Source organism: Trichoderma asperellum, chromosome 6 (assembly GCF_020647865.1).
Source record: "Trichoderma asperellum chromosome 6, complete sequence".
Taxonomy (NCBI): domain Eukaryota; kingdom Fungi; phylum Ascomycota; class Sordariomycetes; order Hypocreales; family Hypocreaceae; genus Trichoderma; species Trichoderma asperellum.
Window position 1 is genome coordinate 1,696,828 of NC_089420.1, and position 16,120 is coordinate 1,712,947.

The 16,120-nt window shown below is 50.8% G+C and overlaps 4 protein-coding genes across 4 annotated transcripts; 3 read left to right on the plus strand and 1 right to left on the minus strand.

Annotated features, from left to right (window-relative positions):
- Positions 1 to 5,068: 5,068 nt before the first annotated feature.
- ATG1 (Serine/threonine-protein kinase) lies at positions 5,069 to 8,162 on the plus strand (the record flags this gene model as incomplete). Its single annotated transcript, XM_024900026.2, has 3 exons — positions 5,069 to 5,188; positions 5,414 to 7,949; positions 8,017 to 8,162. 3 exons carry the CDS (start codon positions 5,069 to 5,071, stop codon positions 8,160 to 8,162), a joined length of 2,802 nt encoding a protein of 933 aa, XP_024761060.2.
- A 1,316-nt stretch (positions 8,163 to 9,478) lies between these two features.
- On the plus strand, positions 9,479 to 10,363 carry TrAFT101_010006 (uncharacterized protein; the record flags this gene model as incomplete). The annotated part of the gene is made up of 1 exon (XM_024909744.2): positions 9,479 to 10,363. The coding sequence occupies one exon, from the start codon at positions 9,479 to 9,481 to the stop codon at positions 10,361 to 10,363; it is 885 nt and encodes a 294-aa protein (XP_024761059.2).
- Positions 10,364 to 10,397: 34 nt separating this feature from the next.
- Positions 10,398 to 13,115, minus strand: TrAFT101_010007 (uncharacterized protein). The gene is made up of 6 exons (XM_066128815.1): positions 12,789 to 13,115; positions 12,441 to 12,732; positions 12,183 to 12,383; positions 12,079 to 12,125; positions 11,733 to 12,023; positions 10,398 to 11,677 (listed from the first exon to the last, which is right to left on the minus strand). The coding sequence occupies exons 2-6, from the start codon at positions 12,486 to 12,488 to the stop codon at positions 10,792 to 10,794; spliced, it is 1,473 nt and encodes a 490-aa protein (XP_065984940.1). The 5' UTR covers positions 12,489 to 12,732; positions 12,789 to 13,115; the 3' UTR covers positions 10,398 to 10,791.
- A 1,192-nt stretch (positions 13,116 to 14,307) lies between these two features.
- On the plus strand, positions 14,308 to 16,092 carry TrAFT101_010008 (uncharacterized protein). Its single transcript, XM_024902488.2, has 3 exons — positions 14,308 to 14,490; positions 14,547 to 14,851; positions 14,921 to 16,092. The coding sequence occupies exons 1-3, from the start codon at positions 14,349 to 14,351 to the stop codon at positions 15,785 to 15,787; spliced, it is 1,314 nt and encodes a 437-aa protein (XP_024761057.1). The 5' UTR covers positions 14,308 to 14,348; the 3' UTR covers positions 15,788 to 16,092.
- The last annotated feature ends 28 nt before the right edge of the window (positions 16,093 to 16,120 follow it).

Sequence of the window (16,120 nt, forward strand, 5' to 3'; positions counted from 1 at the left end):
AGAGTAGAAAGTCTGGATCTAGGTAGATATGGACACGTACTGAAGCACTATTGCACGAGTAATGCCTGGTGGCAGCGACCGGTCTAGCACTACTTACTATTAGTAGTTACCGTACTAGGAGGAGTAGGTATGTGCAAAGTATAGATGACAAGTCGAAGTAACAGGCTGCAAGGTGCAGAGACGGAATACTGAAAAGACGGGTCAGCGTCCACCGAAGCATCGTTATTGCGTGAGGAATGGAGTCCAGAGTTTGATGTATACAGCTCTGCAGCAGCATCTCAACTCCGTATTCGGTTGCGGACGCCGGCTATCACTGGGATTGGCCAGGTTCCCTCCAAACTTGCTTGCTGCAGCAAGGGGCCACTTTTGAGAGTCAAATCAAGCGATCCCACGTAGAAAACTGGGCTAGATGATTTGACGCGACAAAAAAAAAGATGTGTTGAATAGAGGTAGTAGTAGGCAGTACTTACTACGAAGCACAGCGTGTGTAGTAATACGCCGCCATACTGCTTGTCAATATTGCTGGCACTTATCGAATGTAGGGAAGATGTGAGACACATAGTACTCTTGACTTGCGGGAGCCGTTCAGATATCCCCCGGTATAATGGACGCCGTCGTTAATGACGGTTCATGTTGCACAGCATAAACGATGGCATCGTGGGGATGAGAAGAGAGATTGATTGGATGTGAAGCTCCCCTTGGGCTTGTCTCAAGCAGGCTGCTACTGCAGTCGGTCCACCAATTAGCAGCAGTCTCGGCTAGATGATGAGAATATCAGAAAAGAGGGAAAACAGAAGCCACGAAAAGAAGAAGGCATTGAGGGAGGACCAGGCAGAAGTCAGAAATCCAAAACCAAAATTAACCGCAGCGATGATGCATGCATTCAGACGCCAGTGCGGTGAGTCCTCTTCAGGCCTAGCCGAGAGAAACTGCCCGGCAGAAAACATGGGATCAGCCTCCCGCCTTCCATCACATACTACCTGGGTATACACAGATTGCTTGTAGTTACAGAATACGGAATCGAGTCTCTCGTACTCGGCACACAAGGCGCGGAGCACCATGCCGATTCATTTTATCAAGCGGCAGACAAGTCAGGTACTTGGCCGGCAAGTACTCAGGTGCTGTAGTGCGCCCGCGGAGTACAAAGTATAAGCATCAATGGTCTGTTTCATGCTTTTTCATGGCGCCGCCTCATTCTACAGCTCTTGACCGCCCTTGCATCTTTGCAGCCACCAAGTTCCGACATTCAAGCATCATTCTGATCAAGTTTTCAAGCTAATCGTGTAGCTAGCAATACCTGCTAAATTATCGCTAAAAATGTGCTAATGGAGGCAGCCGCCGTCACAAACAGAGGCAGTGCCCTCCTTCACGCCAGGCACGAGGAAGCATCACTCTGTCGTCTAGCTGTCACTGACTTGCTCACACGCCTCCAGGCATTCGCCCTTCGCCATTGGCGGCATCGAGCACGGCCTAAAAAGTCCTACATGAATGCAAAGGAGTGGGTTTAGCGGCCTCAAAAGTGGTCCCTCGATTTAAGGGTCCTGTTCTCGCAGTGGGTTCAAAAAGGCAAAAGCTGGGCTCTGGTTGCGCCTTGCCGGCAGGCATGGGGTTGCAATCCGAAGGCGCTAATGGCTTGCGGTGCATAGCAGTACCTCCAAGGTGACCACCTACGAGTACGAAATACGCAGCAGTAGACTTTGTTCCGTTCTAACCTCATCGCTAACGTCCTCCTAGCCGAAGGGTGGTTGTGGCTCTCCGTGGACGCCGCAGTGCATGTAGCGGTACTTGGATGGCACCGGTATTCAAGAGACGGGAGAGCACCTTACTGCGAGTCCGCAGGCGATGCATCAAGGCCAGCCAGCCTACTGAGGCACCAGTTCGGCTCTCTGACTCAACTGCGATCTAGTAGCACATCCTACAGACAAGTGCGTCGCACGTATGCCACCATGCGTGCTAAGGCACGAGAGGCTGCACTACTCCCTACTCCAGAAGTGCGAGGACACAGAACGACTCATCGACGACTCGCCGCAGTCCAGCACGCCATTTCCGATCAATGTTTGACAAAGCATTCACTGGCATCGTCTAGGAACTTCCGGCCCCAAACTTACGAACGTTTCTAGCTTCGAATCTTGTTCCTAGCACCCCCAGCCAAAGGCAGCTAAACGCAGCAAGTACCGGACGGGCCATGGCGGTAGCGCAATGATGCGAGTCTCTCTCGAATGCACGCCAGTCGATCCCTTCCTCCCGCTGGCCCCGGGATCCATCTTCTTTCCTGCCTGCTTGCTTGGCTCAGCGTGTTCTCTCTGGCTCTCTGTCCGCCAGCGCTTCGGAGAGGCTGCGCGACCCCAGAACATGCCGCGATAAGGACCGTGGCGGGAATAAAGGGGGGGCATCGTGCGGCAAAGATACGGACGCTGTCAAGGGAAGATGCCGTGCTTGCATGCGCCCAAGTCGGTCTGGCGCCATTCTGTGCGCGAGTTTCATGGCCAGCGTCCAATGCCCTGTTTTTCTTACTGTACAGAGCATGCGAACGCCGTTATCGCTGTTGCTATCTACCTGATGTACCTGCTCTATCTATCTCTTATCTCTTCTGTACGGCGCATGCCGAGGAATGATAGCGCTGGGTACAGATTGCTCCATATTACTACTGCTGGCTGCATTCAATCAGCAGCAGCCTGCATGTGCAGTGTCCTCACGCTGCCCTGCGCCTGTACATGCACATGTACATGTACATGCGGCGCCCTTCCTCTAGTAGGTGCGGCCAGCCACTCCAAGCCGCCATTCATATGCTGTGGCAGCATCACTGTTTCGTACTAGCAGCACTATTGTGCCAGTAATTGTATGTCGGCCTGGCCTGATCTGGCCCAACCCAACCCTTATCACGCTGCTGCTGGCCGTCAATCACGACAGTTGGCGCGCTCATTGTTAATGACCAAAGGTGCTGCCAAACCGAGGGCCCGTGCGACGTGGTTCCGAGGCAGCGCTGCTCAGCCAAGCTCTGCTGCCGGTGGCGCACGGCTAGCTGAGACAATTACTCAGTACCCAGTACCAAGTACCAGCCCGTGGCTATGAGCCAGCCGTGCCGAGCGTCAGTATAAGTAACATCATGATGATGTCTCTGCGCTTCTCCCAGCACTCTCGAACATGACCCACGGCGTCCGCTTCAGGCTTGGTCGCCTCCTGCCACTGGAGTGTTCTGCAGGTACCGAGCCATGTGATATGGGGACCAATTACGCGTGCGTGCCGCGGGGAAGCCTGTTAGGGGTGTACTTGAGCTGTACTTCGTACATGACTGACCTGAAGATTGCGTCGTACCAGTACGAGTATCGAGCAGCCGTTTGGGGTGGGGGGCCCGCCAGCTTAGCGCTGAGAGTCCTTGTGGTCACCCAGGTCATGGCGCTGGGGTTGGCCTAGGCCGGCTGGAAGCTGCTCTGCCTGCTCACTCCATCTGGGCAGGTACAGGTACTGCTGCAAGATTGCGGCAACGTCCCCTTGCGCTGATGCCGCCGTGGGAGTCCCGGCGCCAGAAGTACCCGGTACGCGCCTTCCGTTGCTCCCCCCCAGCGACCTCCAAAGTCGCTCTACCACTACATCACGAGCCCCTTCACGTAGGTCATCCAGCAGTGACCTTCCGATGCGCGGTACTTGTGCCCTCGTCTATCTCGCGCTTCTCAGCGCCTGCAGCGCCATCCTCTTCCATCTCCTCGTCATCGCGAGCTTTTTCGTTTTTTTCCCTCGCTCCCTTTTCTTTGTTCTTTTCTGCCTTTCCTCCCTCTGACCTCCCTATTACTTTCTAATCTTACTCTCCTAGTTATTCTTGCCGCTCTTCTAGCTCTTCTTCTCCTCTCTTCTCTGGCGCCATCATTTCTTAATCATCTGACCACCCCCGATCTGGGACCCTCGGATCGATCATCTCCTCCTGTCAAGCTCTGGTTTTCGCCTCCCAGGCGGCCCAAACCCCGTCAAGCCCGCCCTAAGGCCTTGTGGCGTCGGTACTTTGGCCGCGGTATCTCTGCTTTATCTTGGTCCTTGTACCCAATAGACACCCCCGGCTGCGTCTCCATCTGCATCAACTGCGCTGCAGCCTCTTGAAAGCCTCCCACGCAAACGCCCCGCAAACCTAGAACGACCATCCGGGTTGGCAACCTCTGCCTGGCGCCGCTTTCGAGTCACAATCGGGAAGCGTCTCTTGCGTCTTCATCATCCGGGTCCCCAGGCCAGGCGACAGCACAGCACAGCACGCACATTCTCCATCCAGGTGCATCGCAAGGTGCATCTGCATCTGTCTAGGTAGCCATACAGGTGGTAGCCGGACCACAGCTTCCTGGGACGTGTGCAAGCGCTGGGCGCCTTTGACGAGACGAGCTGCCGGTGCCAGTCCGCCGTAGCACTGCTCGTTTCGTTTGTCTTGAAAGTGTTAGTCACGCCCTCCCCCGATCCTTGTCACCCCCAGCTCGCAGCAGAGCTATCCCGTCCGATCCCCAATTCGACCACAGCATCCTGCACGCCGGCGCTCGTCTGACTCGGCTTGCGGCCTCTCTCCGACACTCCCCTGGCTTTCTTTTGTTTTGTTTCTACTTCCAGCTTTCTTCTTTACCTTCTTTTCCATTTTCCTCTCTCACATTGCAACACCGGCTCGCGGGACGACAAGACCACCCTTCGCTCTCCATCCAACCTCTCACACTCACATACTACTCCGTCCCCTACGGCTCTGCTAACCTGCCATCATCGACCTCCAGCGAAAACCACCTCTTCGATCTATCTGATACCCGCCGCTTGCCTAAAAGCATCGGCTTTCCATTCTAAGCTCTCGACTACCACTGCACCGACCTCCTATCCTTGTCACACAGATCTCCCTTCGCCCACTTCTCTTATAGCCCTGTCTCGTCGCGTCTTGGGCTCGTTTCCTTCTTCTACTTCTTTCACTATCGCTGCCCGTCCGAAGCCACGCCCGTCTAGATCTACATGACAGCTTTGGTCGCTAGTATAGACCGTCGAATCTTGTAAGCCCACGGGCTGTGACCGACCTCGCTCTCTTCCTGTCATCGACAACGCTACACAGGGAGCCATGGCGAGCCGGCAAGATAGTTCCTCCCGGCGCTCGGGTGGGCGCAATGTAGGCCAGTTTACCATCGACAAGGAGATTGGCAAAGGCAGCTTTGCCCAGGTCTACATGGGCTGGCATAAGGTACGATGCTTCTTCCCGACCGCGTTTCACCAAAAACGTGTGCTTGCATCCATCATCATCATCAGCGGCACTCTGTTGTTTGTCACCGTTCAATCTAGCTACCTCCTTTAACTCTGCCTGGCCTGGCCCTTCTTTCGCCATTGTTTTTCTTCTATCTCTCCCCATCTCCCTACCCCTTCGTTCCTTAACATGACGTGTATGCTAACCATGCTGGGCTTCAATCAGGAAACGAAAGCTGCCGTGGCCATCAAATCCGTCGAACTAGATCGACTGAACAAGAAACTGAAAGAAAATCTATATGGCGAAATCCAAATCCTCAAGACTCTTCGACATCCGCATATCGTTGCCCTTCATGATTGCCTCGAATCCGCTACACACATTAATCTTGTCATGGAATACTGCGAGCTCGGTGACCTTTCCCTCTTCATCAAGAAACGTGACAAGCTCATTACCCATCCTGCCACCCACGACATGGCTCGCAAGTACCCCAGCGCCCCAGATTCTGGTCTTCACGAAGTTGTCATTCGTCATTTCCTCAAGCAACTGGCTAGTGCCCTGGAATTCCTACGAAGCAAAAACTACGTTCACCGGGATGTCAAGCCCCAGAATCTCCTTCTACTACCGTCTCAAGCATTTAGGGAAAAGCGAAACCTCCCTATCATGGAGGCAAGCCAGGATTCCTTAATACCCATGTCTGGCATCGCTTCCCTCCCGATGCTGAAGCTTGCTGATTTTGGCTTCGCTCGCGTATTACCCTCAACGTCTCTCGCCGACACCCTTTGCGGCTCACCCTTGTACATGGCCCCAGAGATCCTCCGTTACGAACGATACGACGCCAAAGCTGACCTGTGGTCCGTTGGTACTGTCCTGTATGAAATGATTTCGGGGAAGCCCCCATTCCGCGCAAGAAACCACGTCGAACTGCTGAGGAAGATAGAGGCCGCCGAAGACGTCATCAAGTTCCCTAAAGAAGTGATCATTACATCTGAAATGAAATCCCTAGTAAGAGGTTTACTCAAGAGGAGCCCTGTGGAGCGAATGAGCTTTGAAAACTTCTTTGCCCACCCCATCGTTGTTAATGAAATACCCGGACTAGTCGAGGATGATATCCCAAAGCCCGCTAGGCGTGAGCTGAGGGCGGTTTCCCACGGTCAAGCTACGGCACCGTCACCACGCGTCGGATCCCTACGAAATGGAGCGATCGAGGTTGGCTCTGCTAGGTCATCTCGAGAGCAGCTGCCTCGGTCATCACCGATAATAGAAAACACCAACGAAGGCCGACATCGGCCGCCGTCTGGCGAGATCCATAGACGGCCAACCTCACCTCGAGAGACCGGGGCAGGCCTGGGCATCCAGCGCCCAGCACCAGCGCCCCATGCCGCGTCACTCCCAAATCATCCCAGGGTATCTAAAACATCCTTGCATAATACTTCGCCCCCTTCATCTCTCATACAGGACATTCGCAAGGCCCGGGTGCCGAGCGGCAAGATTCTGACGGACGAAGAGGAAAAGGCCGCGCAGGATGTCATGTTTGAGAGAGACTATGTGGTTGTGGAGAGAAGGCATGTCGAAGTAAACGCCCTCGCGGATGAGCTGGCCGCGAACGAAAAGCTCGCATCTCAAAGCCCTAATTCTCTAAAATCAAGGCAGCTGGCTCGTCACTACTCACAACAGGGGGCACCGAATTCTACTACCGGAGCCACTGCAGCTCCTGCATCGCGGACGCAGCTTGTAGCGCAAGGCCGAGCCAGCCAAGGCCGCCGCGCCTCATATGAGAAGGCCTTGTCTGCGAGCCCTGGATCTGCTTCGAGTGCCATAACCAAGGCCATCCAAGATGCCAGCTTGCGTCTTTTCGGGGTGAGGATGCCCATTCGCCCCAAGGGACAGTCTCCACCGATGTACCATCCCTTCCCGGCATATCCGACACCGCCAACTTCGGCAGGACTGATCGGAGACGGGCGAAGCATCCACTCGGAGGACGAAGACGGCCGCTCTGCACAGGCCATCGAAGACTTTGCCACCCGAAGTGACTGCGTTTACGGATTTGCCGAGGTCAAGTATAAGCAGCTTGTCCCTATGGCGCCATCCACAAACCACGGACTAGGTGGCATTGCGGCCGAGCAGATGTCAGCAGAGGATGACGGACTGACAGCAGAAGCCATCGTAGCACTCTCGGAGGAGGCTTTGGTTCTTTATGTGAAATCGCTTTCTCTCTTGGCTCGGGCCATGGACATTGCCAGCATTTGGTGGTCGATGAAGAGCAAAGGAGATGTCACTAATGGCCTTTCGGCAGCCGTATCCCAGTCTGTAGTCCAGCGCATCAATGCGGTGGTGCAATGGGTGCGCCAACGCTTCAACGAAGTTCTGGAGAAGTCTGAGATTGTGCGCCTAAAGCTGATGGAAGCTCAGAAGCTGCTACCAGAAGACCATCCAAGCCACCCATCAAATCAAGGAGTGGACTCGATTATGTCCTCAACAGGATCTGGAATGAAGCAGGTGTATCTCACGCCAGGCATCACTGCTGAAAGGCTAATGTATGACCGAGCTCTTGAGATGAGTCGCGCTGCTGCCATTGACGAAGTAACAAATGAGAATTTGCCTGGCTGTGAGATCTCATACATTACTGCTATTCGCATGCTTGAGGCTGTATTGGACAGTGGTGATGACTCCAACTTCTCGAAAAAGGTAGCATCTGGCAGCGACGTCATCAAGGAGAGTTGCAGCGACCTTGAGAGTGACGAGGAGGCTCATATCAAGAAAAGTACGTTTACTCTAACCCTATCCTCTTTTTTTTCTTGTTTCAAGCAATAACTAACTCTGAGAAACAGTGATTTCTATGATCTCTGGCAGACTTGCCGTCGTCCGCAAGAAGCAGCGGCTCATTGACGAAGCAAACGCCAAGGCACAAGCGCTAAACCGCCGCCGTAGTGGTGATGTTACGCCTCGCAGCCCCCTCTCACAGGGGTCTGCATAAAATATCAGAGCGAAGAAAAAAAAATAAACTCCCAAGAAGCGGATGGCGCGAACCACCCCAACTGTATCACCGGGCAGATAACGATATGCTACACAAAAGGCAAAACACTACATAACACTGGAAGCCTCACGGCTGGACATCAATTTGGACAAAACCAGTATGATCTCTTAAAAGTCCAATTGGATCTCGGTTCGATTTTTTCAATTGTTTTACTTCTTTTCCGATATTTCTTTTTTCCTATTCTGGTGGCGTTTGACGGTGCTTGGCAGATACAAGCATGACGAGAGAATCCCCGCTCAGGTACTGGCAGCGGGCGTTTGGCTGATTATTTGGTATTCAACTTTTGAGGGTTTTCGGTATATTCATGGCACAGGCGTTTCTTTATTTTATATTCTCTTCCCGTCGTTGGTTTTCTAGCCGAGCTAGAGCCTGATTGACCTTATTTACTGCAATTTTTTTTAAGATTATATTGCACTTTCTTCCGGCAGCCAGGACTGGCTACTTGGGTGCAAGCGACCAAAAGAGTGAGAAACGACAGCGAGCATACAATTGCAACTGTCCGGGGTGGCTTTGGAAAGAAGCCTTTCTTTGTAGCGCTCTTTATTCTTGCTATACGACGTAGCGGTCGGCTCTGTCTCACTCATATCGCTTGCTGTTGTCTTTTTTTGGATTCGGGACTTGGAGTTTGGGATTTTATTTTATTTTTCTTTACCCTTTATTTTTATTGTTTATTGGGACACGTCATCGGTTTGCGGATTAGGGAAGGATTACGGGATTGGCTCGTTTTCATGACCAAGAGAGTCATGGGTAGCGGTGGGATCGGATTATGGGCGAGGACTGGTTTTTGTGCGTGAAAGTGAATTTGTATGGTTTTTTAGATTGTTGCGTTTCAGCGCGTAACCTAGTCCACGATACCAATACCATTGCTGCCGACTGTTTTTATATACAAACAAAGCGCATGCGTTTGCGCCCCTTTGTCTCCCGTTTGTAATTTGGTGTGTTTGAATGAAGCTTCGAGGATACCTGCAGAGTTCGACCCATATTATTTGCGTCTTGCGTTGTTAGGAACAAGTTCCTCAATCACCATGATCTTGAACAGGCATGTGTGTTTGAGTGAGTGTTTTGTTATTTGAATGCTGCCGCTGCCGCTGCGTTTGTAACGATCCATTCAGACATTCTTTATAAATACAGTATGAATATCAACCTCTATCCATACGCCAATGCCATGAGAAGCCATCCCAGCAAACAACTCATTTCCAGCCTTCTAAAAAAAAAGGGGGGGGAGAAAGAAAGGAAGTAGGAAGAAGAAAGCGGCCATGGGAGAAAAGGCCAGTCTTCTCTTGGCCGTCAGCCATGCTGCCGCGCAACGCCAGCAAGAAAGCAATCGCCAACGAGACGCACAACTAGAACGGGAGCATGGACGACAAGAACAAGTCCTAAAGGCGCAAAGTGAGCAAAAAGAAGAAGAAAAAGAAGAAGCTGAGGCCAGGGAGCTAAAGGCCAAGTCATTCAAAGAGGAGCTGGAAGCCTGGAAATGTGTGCGCGACAAGGAGGCGCGGCGCAACTACTTTTCGAGAGCAGAGGTTGACGAGGAAGTTTTGCGGATGGTGGAGCAAGTAGATTGTGAGTTTGGGCTGGGGAAGCGGCGGATGGAAGGTGGGACGGAGGAGCCCCACGAGGAATGGAGAGAGAGGATGCTTGTCCTGAGAGCGAGCATCTACCGCCTGTGGAATGACAACGAGGAGAGAATCAGGGGGGCGCTGCCGCGGTATGTGGAGGGCAGCGCTGTTCGAGACGCCATCGTGCCACCCAAGTTTGTGGGGGAGCGGAGGCAGAAGATATCCGGGCTGGGAGCGTGTTTCCAATGCCATGTGCAGGGAATGGCGTGTTCCAGAGGGGTGATTACGGGGAGAGGATCGGGAAAGGCGCTGAAGAGGCAGGGGTGTGAGAGGTGTGAGAGGAAAGGATATCGGTGCATTGTTGAGTACGAGATGGAGAGTGATGGAGAGGAAGGGAAACAAGGGGAGAAGAGTTATGAGTGGGACTGGGTGGATGAAGCATCGGACATGGAGCTGGTGGCTGAGACTTTGGAGATGTGGAAGCGTCGACGGAGAGGAGACAAGCTGGAAGTGATAGGGAACAGCATGCAGTGGGTTGAAGCGGGAGGCTTTGCGCTGCCAGGTCGTGAAAAACCCCAATGAAAGTTGAGACTTTGTTCTGCTTTATTTAGTCGTCCAATATGGATTGGTTCAACGCATGGCTTATATTTCGCATTTACAATACATGGCGTCTTTCGTAGTTGTACAATCATTCTTTCTCTTCACTTCCTTCGTATACGTTGTCGGTGGCAGCGCCGTTTCAAATGATTGTACTTGTAAAACTTCGTCATATATAAGTCTCCTTATAATCCATCAGACATAATAGCGCCAGTGTACCATACTCTCTAGGCAAGATGAAGGGTGACAGGGGTTTCAAGCTTGCTATATCTATTCTCATTCGATTGGAATGGAATCCGAACTCAGGAAAACCATTCCCGCAAAAATAGTCAAGTCATCTTTGATAGCTTACACCTACTCAGCATTCGTCTTCGCTGGTTCATTGCTGATTTTGTACCCGATGATATGTGATGTTAATGTTTCTTGGCCCTAGTGTCTTCATTTCCCATGGTGATCTGCGTATCATCTGTCAAAAATTTGGCATTTAGCCGTTTCAGCTCTGCCAATACATCTTCTCGATGACTCTTGGAGCTTGCGTTTGCCGGTTTCGAATGCCTGTGAAGATCGGTGAAAGGAAGCTGAAGCACATCGCAGATTCGTAACTGCCGAGCCGTCATAACTCGGGCCTCTACTTTCTGATATCCCTTATGACAATGATTGTGTGACTTCAAGGACTTTTCCTCATTGTAAGCCCTTGGGCAACCCGCCGCTGGTTTAGCTTTGGATGGTAGCGCTTCGGGTTTTTGGGGTGGTGACGACAATCTTTTCGCCAGCTCTACCTTTGCCGACTCTATGTCTCGTTTAATGCCACCAAAATACTCAGACGTTTCGATACAAGATGGCGAGCCCCACTGAGTCGAGTTCTCGCCGCTATTGGCAGAAATTTTGCCAGCTGTTGATGTAGGTGAAAAGGACTGAAGAGCAGCCAGATCCCATGGCATTGGCTTGAGTTGGGTGCTGTCACCCACATCTTCAAAACATCGCTGGTCGAGCTGCTGGAAGAATTCGAAATGTCTCTGTGGAGTGCAAAACCAATCGTGGCATTCCGCTTCGGCAGTAGTGATCCGGTTTACCGGTGTCAATTGAAGACAGGCTAAAGCAAATCTCTGGCTATTAGAAGAGCGTTTGGGAGATACCTCTTGAATCATTGTCTTGACTGCTCTCTCAAGAGACGGTTGATCTAATCGTATAAGACTTCCAAAGCTCTCGACGTCATAGGTTAGTAACCGAAGTGTGACGAGGCCAAGGGACCACACATCAACTGCAGTAGTTTGCGCTTCTATAGTCGAGAAAATCTCACTAGAACATATCAGCATGAGATTTTCTTAAATGATGAGGGCAATCTCAGTCTTACGGAGCCTTGTATTCAAATGTACCAATATCCGTTATCATTCTATTCCGACGAGGAACGGCGCAGGCACCAAAATCCGAAAGCATAATGCGATGGCAAGATATTCTTGGAGAATATGCCAGTAGGATGTTTTCCGGTTTCAAGTCTCGATGAATAATGCCCATTTTGTGAAGGTAAGCCAGCCCACGCACTACTTGTCGTAGGATGATTCGACAATCAATCTCCTGAATAAATTCATGTCGGTTAATGAAGGAGACGAGATCACCGCCAGATGCGAGCTCGGTAAAAATATACCTAGGCCATTAAATTAGTATAGCTTCATTTTTACAGAAACAGCTTTTTTACTTACAAGGAGTGTGGTGAGGTGATGGCGTCAATGTAGGGTAAGATGTTAGGCTGTTGGCAAATTAGTATCGTGGACGGATATCAATGTCTCGTTTGTAGGAGACTCACATGTTTTAGCTGCCGGAGGACATCTATCTCTTGGAGCTTCCTATAAATCTCATCTTGAGGCATCTTCCCATCTTGCCTTCCTAGCTTGACTAATTTGCAAACAAGCTGTCGTTTAGTCTTTGAATCGAGGGCCAGGTAGACAGCTCCCTCTGCACCGGTGCCAAGGCAGCGCGGGGTTATCAGATACTCATTTTCGAAAATCTATTGCTTATTAGACAAATGAAACATAGCTGGCTTAGAACAGTAAGAGGGACAAACTCGGCATTCGTCAGTTTGAATAGCCGTCAATGGACGGGGAGGAGGCATTCGAGGCTGGTGAAAATAAAACTTCCAATGGGGTCGAATCTCGATAACATCGCCGTCTTGTAAGAGATACCCTGAGGATATCTGCGGTCCGATACCGATAACTTCTCCGTTGACTAACGTTCCATTAACAGACTTGCGATCTCGCACATAGACGTGGTTGACTGATGGTTCATAGACAATCACATAAATTTCACAGTGGTTTCGTGATACGAGATTGCTTGAGTCGGTTTGAATGGAGAAAGTGCTGCAGATATTGTTAGATATTCTGCAACTTCGACATTACACACATCGCAAGCTTACTTTGCATCAGGATCTCGCCCTATCTTGAAGATTTCCTGCTCCTAGATTGGAATGTCTTCGCCAAGCTGGTCACTGATGCGATTGTCCACAAAGCGAAGATGCGCGGCTGCCAATTCACAATCCTGACCAAAGCCATCGTATAAATCATCTGCCGCACCCGCCATAGTGAGTGATTGTGTCAAGCTCGCCATATGTAAAAGACGTCACAAAATATTGAAATCTCCAGATTAAGGGAGATCGGTCAAGTCAAAAAGATTTGTATGGGTGCAATCCAGAATCTATCAAGGTACGAATTTCCACCTTCCTCGTCTACGTTGCTACCCTAGAATTTGCAGCAAAGGTCGACTTGCATCGCACCTGCCATCTCTGCTTGGCCCGTCATGGGGAGATATACAGTACGAATATGGTAAATGCATTATTGGCACTGTAGTTGTTCTGATCTCTCATGCACGGGCCCCGATGAGGGGTCACCACGTGATGCCTGGGGGGTTTGTGCCCTACAGCAGCCTTGTCAAAGTGCTTGAAATTCCCCCGCTCCGGCGAAAGTTCCTTTCCCTTGTTACCTCATCCCAACAACGATTCTCATCAAAGAACAAGTAAGAAAGCCCTTTCCGCAGCCAATTTTATGGCGTTTTGCAGCTAGAGAGCGCATTGGAATTGCCCCAATGCGCTCTCATAATGCGAATTGATGTTGGCGCTGCCGTCAGAATCACATCGCTAACGACGACTTAGACGCATCGTTCAAGATGAGAGCCAAATGGAGGAAGAAGCGCGTTCGTCGCCTTAAGCGCAAGAGAAGAAAGATGAGGGCTCGCTCGTAAGTGTTTTCGAGCCGACTTTTTTTCAGCAGGAATCGCGAGAGCTAACCGAGAAACTAGCAAATAAACGACTCGCTCTTCTACCTGACTTGACACATCTTTCACATACAACATGAGTTCACGATGAAACGACACCAGCTAGGCTGCTGCACCAACCATGGATATTGCGACGATCGAATTGGAGTCTGCATGCCGGTGCGCCTCGCCAATTCAGCTCTGGTAGTCAAAAGGACGAACGCGAAGGATGGGGCTTTGGACAATCTCAGTTGGGTGAAAGCACCGTTTTGATGGATCGCAGGCCGTGAAGCAAAAACTGCTACAATAGGCGCGCTTAAGATCGATCTTCGCTACTTGACAAAAACAAAAATGCAGATTTGACTTCATTTCCCATCTAATTTGAGCTCTTATGTGACGACGTGAATCTTATCGTAATTACTGCATTAGGAGCTTGTGAAAGCTATCAGTATCAAACCCAAAGCTCGTGTGACCATGTAATTTTCGGTCCAATTTGTGTGCGAGCTGATAACCCATTGATATGAAACAAAGCTCTGGAGCTATGCTCTCATCCCTGCAGCTTTCATAACGTCACTCTGGATCGGTGGGGTGGCATTCTCACCGCCCGCCCGGATAAATGCCGGCCAACTTTTTCCTGCCGCCCGATAACCAAAATTTTTTGGAACAGGCAAGATCCCACCTCGCAACAACGCCTGACTGAAGAGAGATTGCAGAAATTCGGTGCAAAATGTCTGATCTTAGCCACAAGAAGAGGAAGAGGGATGGGGAGAAGTCGGGGTCATCGAAGAAAAAAGTCATCATTGACGCACCGCACCCAATTGCTACAGTCTCCTCCGTTCTTCGCCCAAAGTCATGCCCTCCTGTGATTGGTATGCGGCGCGCCGATTGAATTGAGTCTTTTGCGCATTTGCTAACGAGAATATAGCGAATACCCCAGGCATGGAAATGCCCTCGAATCTTATGTTTCACTCATATCTCCCTAAAAATGCGGCCTCTTCAAAGTCAAAAAAGGCCGCCATCGACAAGGGACTTCTGCTTCACTCCACAACACATCGAAATCTGGACTATACAGCAAGAGAAGAAGAGCGCGGCTCGAAACCACTTCTGAACCACTACATCGGAATTTACGATCCTAAAACTGGCAAATTACAAGTTGTTGAGGCCAAGAAGATGGTTGTGCGCGGTGCCGTCCGATCGAAGCAAGTAACAACGGAGCAAGAGGGCAAGAAGGTAAGCGTTCGCCTCTCAGAATTAATTCTGCCGCAGTTCAAGCATGGAAAAGTTCTAACATATTAGCAGAGCATGCTGGACCAGAGAACGGATCTTGGTCAGACTTTCGGAACCAAGAAGGCCAAGAAGGCCATCCAAGACAAGGTATTGAATGCCATTACTCCACAAAGGAAGCCTGGCGACACCAGCACCCCAGTCAAGTTGGACGATGCCTCCAAAGCCATCCTCAACTCCATTGGCGCGGTTACATCAACAATGGCCTCGAGAGAAGAGCTGCAGGCAGCCGTCGACGAAGCCAAGCCGGTGCCCAAAGCAAATGTCGATGCTAGCGAAGTCTATGACGTATACCGCCCCGAGGAACTCATCGGAGCAGACATCATCAACCTTGTTCCCATCCGAGAATGGCAGGAAAAGGCGAAACACGGCGAAAGCATTCAGTTTCAATCTCGATATGTTGTCTCTCGTGTGCAAGCTATTGCCTCCAACGACTCTGCAGAGATGCGGTTGCGCGTGCTGAGATACCTCTCCATTGTCCTCCTGTTCTACCTCTACTCAAAGCCTGGCCGCCAAAAGGGTACTAGACAGCTGCCTCCCCGAGAAAAGCTCCGAGAGCTACTGGCACCGGCACCCGAAGCGGTCGTTGAAAACATTCGGCGCAAGTTCTCAGACGGTGGTCAGCTGCGGAAGTTCCACATTGACCTCCTGATTGCGCACTGCTGCGCATTGGCTTGCATTGTTGATAACTTCGAGGTGGACACACAGCATCTGAAAGATGACCTCAAGTTGGACCAGAGGGTGATGAATCAGTACTTCCACGAGATCGGAGCCAGGGTGAAGCCTGTCAAAGACAAGACTGAGGATCGCACTCTACATGTGGCGAAGCTTACGCTGCCACTGGACCTTCCAAAGCAGCGACAAATTCGAGCGCGCCGATAAAAGGCGAGAATGTGTACGAGAGAAGAGATAAAAACGGCGGCAAGATCTGAAAGCTTAGAAGTGGGAGGGATGCCGATTACATGAGCGGGCGCAGCTGGAGAGACGTGTATATACATTTCTGTCATTCAGCTGTTCTACATGCACTCACCAACATGTGGGCATTATTATTTTATTTTATTTTTTTCCAAAGCATGTCGTTGCACCTGAGATATTGTACCATACGTGGTGATACCCAGGGTTTCAGTTACATAGAACATATAGTAGTAGTAGGCACAATAAAAGCAAAAGCAGCTTATAAATTCTTACCTTGTATAGATTCTTGTAAATGTCGCC